Below are 10,539 nucleotides of genomic sequence, written 5' to 3' on the forward strand. Positions count from 1 at the left end.
CCGGACGTGACGTAAAGGGGTATGGGCCTTGTCTGGCTCCTCCCGTCTCCGTTCGCGCGGAGAACCGCGAGCGCCTGGAGCTAGTCCAGGTTAGGTGTGGGGCGCCGGGATCCTGGTCCCGGATCAGTGGGGCCCCTCGCAAAACCCTCGCAATTAACCCTACGTCTCCACACCCTCGAGTGACTAGTTTAGTCTCCCTATAACCCCCGGCGACGAGTCCGGCAGCGTGCCCATTCTTCACGCAGCGCCGGGAAGGACTTTCGAAGAGTTGGGAATTCTACTTGCGTGAGTTCGAGACCCGCCTCTGCTAGTTCCTAGCAGTGTTACCTTGAACGAGTGACTTCCTCTCCCAACCCCCTGCCCCAGCCCCAGACTCAGTTTTCTCACCTGTAAAATGAGGATACATTATATTACTTTACTGTTTTGAAAAATGTGTGTTCAATGCCACAAGAGCCAGTCACTTTTACCAACTGGGAAACTGAGGCCCAGAGCAGTGAAAGAATTTGCCTAGGGTTAAATGACGGGCAAAACCAGGGTCTTAATCTCTGAAGCTAGAACGCCTGGTTTCAAAGCTTGGCTCCAGCACTTACTTCCTGGATGACCTCTCCCAACAGACTTGTCTCTTCAGAGCCTCCATTTACCCATCTGTAAAAAGGGTTGTTATGGGGATTTTTATTTATTTACAACAGCATTTACATTTGTATACTTGCTTTGTGCCAGGCGCTGTACTTACCGCTTTATACCCAAAATCTTGTAAGGTAGGGTTGATCATCATCCCCATTGCACCGCCAAGGAAACAGGCACAGAAAGGCAAAGCGGTGAGTCAAGATCACACATCTAGGGAATTCTGACAGTCCAATGGTTAGGACTCTGTGCTTCCACTGCAGGGGGGCTGGGTTCGATCCCTTGACGGGGAATTAAGATCCAGCAAGCCGCCTGGAGAGGCCAAAAAAAGGGGAAAAAAAGATCACCCATCTCAATTGTGTAGATTTGAACTTTGGCCCATCTAATCCAAAATTTGGGTCTTTGGTCACTATTTTTTTTTAATATTTATTTTTTTTTTTTATTTTGGCCGAGCCAGGTCTTAGTTGCAGCATGCGTGCGGGATCTATTTCCTTAACCAGGGATCAAACCCCGGCCCCCTGCATTGGGAGTGCCTTACCCACTGGACCACCAGGGAAGTCCCTTTTGGTCACTATCGAGTGATACAACTTGATTTTGAGGCTGGGGGTGTTGGAAGAAGAGCCGGAAGTAAGAATATTTTCTGTAAATCAGTCCTGCCTCTGCTCAGAATCCTCAGTGGTTGCCATTCTACTCAGGGAAAAAGCCACAGTCTTCACCATACCTGAGCTGGCTCTGCTTACCTCCCAGACCTCATCGAATCCTTTTCCCCTTACTCACTCTGCCCATTGGCATCTTTGCTATTTCTCTGAGATATCTTCAGCACAGGGACTTTACACTGGTTGTTCCCTCTGCCTGGAACATTCTTTGCTCAGCTATTTCAATCGCTCCTTCCCTCACCTCCTTCAGGTCTTTACTCAAACGATGTCTCCTCAGTGAGGCCTTTCCTTTCCACCCTATTTAAACGCACACTCTTCCCTCCTCTCCCTGCCCTTCCCTGGTTTGTTTTTCTCTTTAACAAGTGTCACCTTATTACATATACTTATGTATTTTATTGTGCCTCTCACCAGAAGCCAGCACCAAGAGGGCAAAGATTTTTGCCTGTATTGTTCCTTGCTGTGTCCCCAGTGCCTAGAAAAGCAAATGGTAAGCGCTCAGTAGAAATTTTGAAAAGAATACTTTTTCTATAACAAATTTCTCTCATGTATAGAGCTCTTGTTCTGTACCAGCTCCGTGCCAACCTCTCTACAGACACTGTTTCACTGCATCCCTTTCTCACTAACACTGAGCAGGAGGGGATGCCATGGCCCCACTTTATAAATGGGGACACTGAGGCTCAGAGCTCTGCCAGCCTGTAGTCTTTGCTTGTAGCCACCAGGCTATTTGATATGATCTCATGTATCTGATACCAGGCTTGGTACCATGAGTCACAGCCCTGTAGGATAAGTTATTGTCATAGGTACTTTTTATATATTTTGCCCCCAAGAGTGAGCTGCCACCTAGCTCCTGAGTCAGACCCTTGTGTCTGGAAGAGTACAGGGGGTGGTTTCTGTTTTGAAACAGTCACCTGGAAAGGGGCATTGGGCACAGCCCCAGGGCTCTAAAATGAATCATCTCTTTACAGACCAATGGGAAGTCATAGCAGGGTCCCCCTAATGCATCATACAGGCTGGGAAGCTGAGATCCAGAAAGTGTTAAGGCTCTTCTGAGGTCACGTAGCACAGGGACAGAGACAGGGAGGTCTGATTCCTGACAAAGGGGGTTAGACAGGGTTTGAGGGAGGCAGTTCTGTGTGGGGAGTGTCATATTCTCTCTCCCAGTGGTGGGAGAGATGTCCCAGCCAGCTGCTTCTATTCCAGACTGTGAGAAGAGGGGTGAGTCAGTTTACCGTGGTGGTGGGGGGAGGAAGCAGGCTTTAAGCCTGTCCTCCCTCCCCCATCAACAACACACACACCCAGATGGGCTGGGAGCTGGTTTTCTGGGATGCCAAGGCTCCTGAGTCAGCACTGGGAATCTTGGCTGAGTGTGTTCTGGAAAATGTCAGGCCTACAGGAAACAAAGGGCTCCCACTCACACCATCCTGCAGGTGGGCGGGGAGCTGAGAGAGCAGGGTGTAGGCGGGAACAGGGGCCCAGTGTGCAAAGGGCTAGGTGTAAGGGGGTTTATGCATACCGAGGGAAACAGCTGGTGAGCAAGGCAGGGGGGTCATATGTGCAAGGGAGGAGCTTGGGTACCAGGATATGGGTATTTGAAGCAGAGGGTGAGTGTGCAAAGTGGAGGGGCTCCATGTGAAAGGGAAATGTTTGCTGGGAAGATGTGTGTTCAAAGGAGAGATGTTGAGCCTACTAGGGGTACAAATAAGGAAAACGGAGGCTGACAAAATGTTCGCGCAAAGGAGAGGTGTGGAGTTTGTAAAGGAGAGGAATGTTTGTAAAATAGACGTGTAGGAAACTAAAAGGTCCGCCGCAGACAAGGCACTTTGAAGTGAGTGGAAGGGCACAAAACAGCACGTGAGCGCTTCGGCTGTGGCCCAGCCCACCCTACCCTACACTTAGGCCGTGGCCCAGCCCACCCTGAGGCCCCTGATCTGCTCCTCAGTCAAGGCAGTGGGTGCTTAGCAACCGGGGGAAGTACCCAGTAACGGGGTTGGTGGGGGGAACACCGGAAGAGTTGTGGGTGCCTAGCAACCGAGGGGAAGGCGGTGCCTAGCAACGATGGTGGTGCTCAGAGTGGAAAGGTAGCCCTGGAGGATGTGTGGGTGTCTAGCAACAGGGGAGGACCTTAGCAACGGCGCGGAGTGGGACCAGGGAAAAGTGGTTTGACGAGGTGTTCGGGAAGAGCTATGGGTTCTTAGCAACGAGAGAGGGAACCAGGCGAAACTGGGGGCCTGTTAACAGGGGAGGAAGTCTTTGGCGGTGGGAGTCTTAGGGTGGACACGGAGGAATGTGAGGCAAAGACGGGCAAAGCAGGGAGGTCAGTCCCACAATTCCTACCCGAATAATCCCTCCTCTTCTCCCCCAGACAATGTGGCTGGAGGTGGGGGGCCTACTACGGGGGACCTGTGGACAGTGGGGCCGGACTATTGGTCTACCTTTTGGGGCCCTGGGGCCTGGGCCCCTCTGCTGGGTAAGAGGCTGGGGAGGGGTCTCCAAGGGGAGGAGGCTTAGGGAGGCTTCAGGGAGTCAAAGGACAGGGAGGGGTCTAAAGGGGCCAGGCTGATGGTGCGTTCTCCACTCGTTACCGGCGTTCACGTCTCTTGCAGGGGCCATGTGGGGGTCCTTGGACCCAAAAGCTTCACCAGGATGGACCTGGCAGGGGCCTGGGTGAGGAGGACATTCGCAAGGCACGGGAGGCCCGGATCAGGAAGACAGCCCGGCCCCAGGTATCATTGCCCCACACCCAGCAACACCGCATGAAGGCAGCTGGCCTCCCGAGCTTGGGGAAGGGTGTGGTGGCAGGTTGGTTGGACTTCCTGGGTGCTGTGTCCACCTTTTCCCGCTCAGACCTTCTCTCCGTTTCCCAGCTGAGTGACCGTTCTCGAGAGCGCAAGGTGCCCACCTCCCGCATCAGCCGCTTGGCCAGCTTTGGGGGTAGGTATGACTGTGGGAGATTGTGACCTAGATCAGAGGAGGTGACATTTACACAATGAAGCAAGGGAGAGAGTGGATCAGAGACAGAGAGAGGAGGGAGAGATGGGAAAAGAATGAAGGCAAAGTCCTGTAGAACCAAGAGATATAGAGAGGAATGTTGTGTTTATTGAGAACTTGGAATGTGCAGGGCCCCATACACATGTGGTCTCTGCACTGAATCAATGAGTGTTTGTTTCCGTTCTATAGATGAGGAAGTGGAGGCTAAGGGAGGTGAAGTGACTTGACCCCGGGTCATGCAGCAGAATTATTCAAACTTCAGGTCACAACCTGCACGAACTAATTTTCTTTTAATTAATTAATTATTTATTTATGGCTGTGTTGGGTCTGCTGCATGCAGGCTTTCTCTAGTTGCGGCAGGTGGGGGCTACTCTTCATTGCAGTGTGCGGGCTTCTCACTGCAGTGGCATCTCTTGTGGAGCACGGCTCTAGGTGGGTGAGCTTCAGTAGTTGTGGCACGTGGGCTCAGTAGTTGTGGCGCACGGGCTTAGTTGCTCCGCGGCATGTGAGATCTTCCCGGACCAGGGCTCGAACCCGTGTCCCCTGCATTGGCAGGCGGACTCTTAACCACTGCGCCACCAGGGAAGCCCTGCATGAAATAATTTAGCAGGTTGCAACCAGCATTAAAAAGAAGAATGGAGGACTTCCCTGGTCCTCCACAACTACTGAACCCACGTGCCACAACTACTGAAGCCTGCACACCTAGAGCTCGTGTTCCCCAACAAGAGAAGACACCGCAATGAGAAGCCCACGCACTGCAATGAAGAGCATCCCCCGCTCGCCACAGCTAGAGAAAGCCCGCGCACAGCAACGAAGACCCAACACAGCTAAAAAAAAAAGAAGAAAAGAAGAATGGAAAATATGTGTACATGTAGAGTAAGGGAAAGTCTTGTTTCATGAAACATTATATATATATCGGTCTCTACCGGTTATAATGTGAATGTCTTCTTTACTGTGGATCATGGTTCAGGTTTTAAAGATACCGATTGAAGGAGTCAAATACACTGGTTAGAGCTTTGGCACCAGGCTGCGCGGGGTTCAACAGGTGATTCTGCCGCATCCTCGCTTTGTGACTCTGGATAAGTTACTTAACTTCTCTGAGCCTCGATTTCCTTTTCTGTAAAATGGAAGCTTTTCTGTAAAATTTCTCTCATGAGGGCGTGAGGACAAGATGAGTCAATGCATAAAAGGCACTGGGAATGGTTCCTGGCATGGAGAAAAGTGCTCAGAAAATGCCAACTACAATTATTTACGGAGATGGTGAGAGTGAAAGAGGCAGAGTGACTCGAGATGTCTTTAAGGACAAGGAGACAGAGGAGGCAGAGGAAATCAGAGCCGGAGAGCTAACATCCAAAGGAAGAACTGAGGGAAAGAGGCCTAGACAGACATGCCGGGTGGACGGAAGGGCAGAGGTGGAGAAATAACTGACTTAGAAAAGGAGAGGTGAGCATGAAGAAGAGGAGATGTGGACAGAGAAACAGGAGTCATAGGAAGACAGAGAGTCCTGGGGGATCATTTCGGGGCCTTCTTACCCATGGCTGCACACTAGAATCATCTGGGATGCTTAAAAGAAAAAGAATTCTGAGGCCTCATCTCAGGCCAGTTCAACCAGAACCTCAGTGGTAGGGCCTGGGCATTGTATTTACAAAAGCTCCTCACGTGACTCTGTGTGCAGCCAGGGGTGAGAACCACTAACCTGGGAGACAGAGACAAGGAGAGAGGGATGGAGAAAGAGGTAGTCTCACCTCCAAGGGAACCTCAAGCAGGGAAAGAGTGAGTAAGAGACTGACTTGGAGACAGAGGGATGCAAAGAGCTGACTACAAAGAGTTGGGAGACAGGTATACATAAAGAGAGACAGAGAGGAGAGAGGGTCAGTGGGGTGGGGAGGGGGTGGGGGAGGAGATCTCCCCAGGGCAAGCGGGCACTCAGGCTCCTCTCTCACTCCCCAGGACTGGCTGTGACCTTGGGGCTGGGAGCACTAGCTGAGATGGCCAAGAAGTCCCTGCCCGGAGGACATGTACAATCAGGTACGTGAACCACGCTGCCTGGGTCCACACCCTGGCCTTGCTGTGTGACCTGAGGTAAGTGGCTTCACCTCTCTGAGCCCCAGTTTCCTCAACTGGAGAATGGAGCTGTTGATAACATAGCCACCTCTTAGGGTCGTGGTGGAGTGCTCAGAACAGGGTGAAGCTGCTGTCAGGATGGTGTTGAGTAGAAGCAGGTCATGAGAGAAAAAAATGTAAGCCATCCAGAGTTGAGTGCTTAACTGTGACCAGGAGAGGAAGCGTGAAAACAGGAGTGCCGGTGAGGGTCTGTGGACAACAGAGACGGACTAGGCTGTGTAGAGATCAGCATTTGGGGGTATGATTCCGCAACATGTCGATGTCTTGAAACAAAAACGGGTGGATATTCTAGATGTAAAAGAGACTAGAGAGATAATAACTGACAAATGGAATGTGTGAGCCATGGTTGGATGTTCGAAAAGAAAATAACTATGAAAGACTTCTGGGTGGGCTTCCCTGGTGGCACAGTGGTTGAGAATCTGCCTGCCAGTGCAGGGGACACGGGTTCGAGCCCTGGTCCGGGAGAATCCCACATGCCACAGAGCAACTAAGCCCGTGAGCCACAACACAAAAAAAAAAAAGACTTCTGGGGACGATTGGGAAAATCTGAATATGACTGGGTAGTAGGTATTCAAGAATTAGTGTTAATTTTCTTGGGTGTGATGTTGGCACGGTGATTGTGTAGGGGATTACTATTATTCACACAAGTGGAGTGCAAATCAGTCAGCAAAAGTATTGGTCCGTGTCTGGGTACACACGCACAGATAAAGTGGGTGAGGCAGCATGTTAAAACATTGAATCAGGTATTCACGGTGCTACGAATGCAGTCTTTCTGTCTATTTGGATCTTTTTCAAAATAAAAAGTTGCGGGTAGGGCTTCCCTGGTGGCGCAGTGGTTGAGAGTCTGCCTGCCGATGCAGGGGACACGGGTTCGTGCCCCGGTCCGGGAAGACTAGAGAAAGGACTAGAGAACTAGAGAAAGCCCTCGCACAGAAACAAAGACCCAACACAGCCAAAAATAAATAAATAAAAATAAATTTATTAAAAAAAAAAAAAAAAGGAATGTAGGACTGATCCATGCTATTGTCTGGTTGAATCTTGAAACACTATCCTAAGTGAAAGAAGGCAGAGACAAGAGGCCACATTTTTTTTTTTAAGGCCACATATCGTATGATTCCATTTATCTGAAATGTACAGAAGAGGGAAGTCTACAGAGACAGAAAGTAGATTAATGGTTTCCAGGGACTCAAGGGGAGGCAGATGCGGGAAATGGGAGGGGGTAACTGCTAACAGGTTAGCAGTGATGAAAATGTTCTGAAATTGATTGTGGTAATAGTTGCACAACTGAATATACTAGAAGCCATTGAACTGTGCACCTTAAAATGGGTGAATTATATCATATATGAATTATATCTCAATAAAGCTATTAAAAAGTAGAATGAGAACCCCAAGAACTTGTTTATGTGGGGTTGTATTTATGGATATTTGCTGTATTAGAGAGGAAAACTGAAAAAAAATTTAAACACAAGAATACACACACACACACAGACACACACTCTCTCTCTCCATCAGCCGTCAGAGAAATGACAGGTCACAGCTTCTGGAAAACTCTACTGAACATTTGTGGGTGAATGAGAGTAAAAAAGGGCAAATAACATATTAATATTATTATGAAAATAGTTCTGATCTCACAGACCCTCCTAAAGGGTCTCAGGGGCCCCCAGAACGCACTTAGAGAATTGCTGCCCTCGTTCTCCAGAAGCTCTTCTCGTGCCGTATTCTGGTACCTCCCCCCTCATTAAGGGTCACCACTGTCTTGGCTTCTGACCCCCTGAGATTGGTTTTGTCTGTTCTTGCTCCTTTATACGCATGTAATCAGACAGTGTATTCTCGTATGTGTCTGGTTTTCTTGCTCAGCATTCTATTTGAGAGAGGCATCCATGTTGCTGTGAGCGGTTGTAGGTTGTTTATTCGACACTAATAGTCCCCCTGTGACTATTCCACAGTTCCTTTGTTCATTCTACTCATGGTCATTTGGGTTGTTTCCAGTTTGGGACTGTTACGAATAATGCTACCGTGAGCCTTCTTGGAGTATCTGTTGGTGGACACATTTATGCCTTTCTCTTGGGGATATACCTAGGAGGCAAATTGCATCAGGTATAGGTGTGTGCTTTACTGGAAACTTCCCAGCTGCTTTCCAAAGGGCTTGGGCCATGGCAGTCTCATTGGCAGTGTCGAGGTGCTCCACATCTTTGCCAACACTTGGTATTGTCTTTTTTGCCTTAGCCGTTCTGGTAGGTGTGCAGTGACGCCATACTGATTATTTTTGTGGTCGCCATACTAATGATGATTCTCTCCACCCCAGAGGGAGGCTCCCGGCCGGGCTCCAGCTTTTTACTTTCGGAGGCCAATGCCGAGCGGATTGTGCAGACCTTGTGTACGGTTCGGGGGGCTGCCCTCAAGGTTGGCCAAATGCTCAGCATCCAGGGTACAGCATAACCCTTGACTCCTGACCCCTGACCTCAGTTCCACCCTACCCCACCTGCCACCAAGCCCCAACTTCAGACTCCCACAGGGGCCCCTCCTGGCCTCACCCCTCACTGCTTGCCTCTTCCCGATGTCTCCCAAGACAACAGCTTCATCAGCCCCCAGCTGCAGCGCATCTTCGAGCGGGTTCGCCAGAGCGCCGACTTCATGCCCCGTTGGCAGCTGCAGGTGAGCGCCCAGAGGGGGAAAGGCTGGCGAGGGAGGCGTGCTCCACCTGCCTGGCCCTCCCGTCTTCATGGCTGTGCTCCCCGTCTCACTCTGAGCCTGTGTCCCCATCTGTTAAATGGGGACCACTAAAGCACACGTCTCATAGGACTGTTGTGATGAGTAAATGAGAGAATGGTGTAGAGCACTTAGTCGAGTTCCTGGCAGGCTCAGGGCTGTTAAAAAGGTGGTGAATGGGCTTCCCTGGTGGCGCAGTGGTTGAGAGTCTGCCTGCCGATGCAGGGGACATGTGTCCGTGCCCCGGTCCGGGAAGATCCCACATGCCGTGGAGCCTGGACAGGGACCAGACTTCGGGAGTTCAAACCCTGGCTCTACCACTTACTACCTGTGCGGTGAGACGTGTGGCCTGCCCGCTCTGTGCTTCAGTTACCTCATCTGTGATTGGTGGTAGTGATAGCAACGGCCACATCATGGGGCTATGGAAATCAGTGTATGTGTAAAGCACTTTGAAGGGTCCCCGACACCCCGTGAGTGACATGCAGGTGTTACCTGTTCTTATTACCGGTCTTTTAATTAAAGGAGGGAGTGTGTAAATAGACTGGCACAGCGCCAGGCACTGAGTAAATGCCTGGGCAAGGGTGTGGAATCTGGCATCCAGCTGCCTGCCTTCTGAGCTCTGTTTGGCTCCCTTGCCATGTGACCCTGGGCAATTACTGCCCTTCTCTGAGCCACTTTATATAGGGCCCAGCCCACAGGAAGCCCTCTGTAAATTTTAGTTCTTCTTTATCACATTAACTTTTGAGTTAGTAATACAATATATGGGTATAATGAAGGATTATTATCAATCTCAACCTTACATAATAGCAACCCACACATCAGCCCACACGGCCTCGGGAGTATGGGCTCAAGCTGGGCCTCCCAGTCTGCCAGCGCCTGGCTCATCACCTTGGTCAGGAGGTCTCTCTGAGCCTCAGTTTCCTCATCTGTAAAGTTGGGTAGCGGCCAAGAGCTTGGCCCAGGGCCCCACGTGTGGTGAGCGGGGTTATTAACGTGCAAAGCGCTTAGCACAGAATGTGAACCCGGCTGCCTGAAACCATGGTGATGATTGTCATGACCACTATCCCCAGAGAGTTCTGGAAGAGGAGCTCGGCAGGGACTGGCAGGCCAAGGTGGCCTCTCTGGAGGAGGTGCCCTTTGCTGCTGCCTCAATCGGGCAGGTGCACCAGGGCGTGCTGAGGGATGGGACAGAGGTGGCCGTGAAGATCCAGGTGAGAGGGGAGGTGGGGTGGGGGTGGGCTGGGCACCCGGCCGCCCCAGAGGGGTGACTCCCATCCTCCTCCCCTCCTCCCCTCCCAGTACCCAGGCGTCGCCCAGAGCATCCAGAGCGACATCCAGAACCTGCTGGCGGTGCTCAAGATAAGCATGGCCGTGCCGGAGGGTGAGGCGCCCAATCCACCCTGACTGTGGGAGGGTCGCCCTGAAGAGGGAAAGCGGG

The 10,539-nt window shown here is 51.0% G+C and overlaps 2 protein-coding genes across 6 annotated transcripts in view; one reads left to right on the forward strand and one right to left on the reverse strand.

Moving 5' to 3' along the window:
- The window catches only part of ITPKC (inositol-trisphosphate 3-kinase C), a 17,140-nt gene extending 16,359 nt beyond the window's left edge, over nt 1-781 (reverse strand). Inside the window, exon 1 of the mRNA XM_024768300.1 lies at nt 734-781. Coding sequence (XP_024624068.1) covers nt 734-781 — 48 coding nt within the window. The remainder of the gene's footprint in view (nt 1-733) is intronic.
- Nucleotides 47-10,539, forward strand: part of COQ8B (coenzyme Q8B) — a 22,121-nt gene continuing 11,628 nt past the window's right edge. The window contains exons 1-11 of one of the 5 annotated variants that reach the window (XM_024768694.1): nt 47-285; nt 721-818; nt 1,692-1,767; nt 3,643-3,747; nt 3,884-4,003; nt 4,145-4,211; nt 6,219-6,296; nt 8,698-8,820; nt 8,962-9,047; nt 10,172-10,312; nt 10,401-10,482. In XM_024768694.1, coding sequence (XP_024624462.1) covers nt 1,765-1,767; nt 3,643-3,747; nt 3,884-4,003; nt 4,145-4,211; nt 6,219-6,296; nt 8,698-8,820; nt 8,962-9,047; nt 10,172-10,312; nt 10,401-10,482 — 805 coding nt within the window. In that variant the 5' untranslated portion in view covers nt 47-285; nt 721-818; nt 1,692-1,764. Of the gene's footprint in view, nt 286-720; nt 819-1,691; nt 1,768-3,365; nt 3,595-3,642; nt 3,748-3,883; nt 4,004-4,144; nt 4,212-6,218; nt 6,297-8,697; nt 8,821-8,961; nt 9,048-10,171; nt 10,313-10,400; nt 10,483-10,539 lie in introns of those variants that run through there. The other 4 variants (XM_024768693.1, XM_024768695.1, XM_024768696.1 and 1 more) reach the window with 4 other exon arrangements.

This window comes from Neophocaena asiaeorientalis, unplaced genomic scaffold, assembly GCF_003031525.2.
Source record: "Neophocaena asiaeorientalis asiaeorientalis breed wild unplaced genomic scaffold, Neophocaena_asiaeorientalis_V1.1 scaffold629, whole genome shotgun sequence".
NCBI classification, from domain to species: Eukaryota; Metazoa; Chordata; class Mammalia; order Artiodactyla; family Phocoenidae; genus Neophocaena; species Neophocaena asiaeorientalis.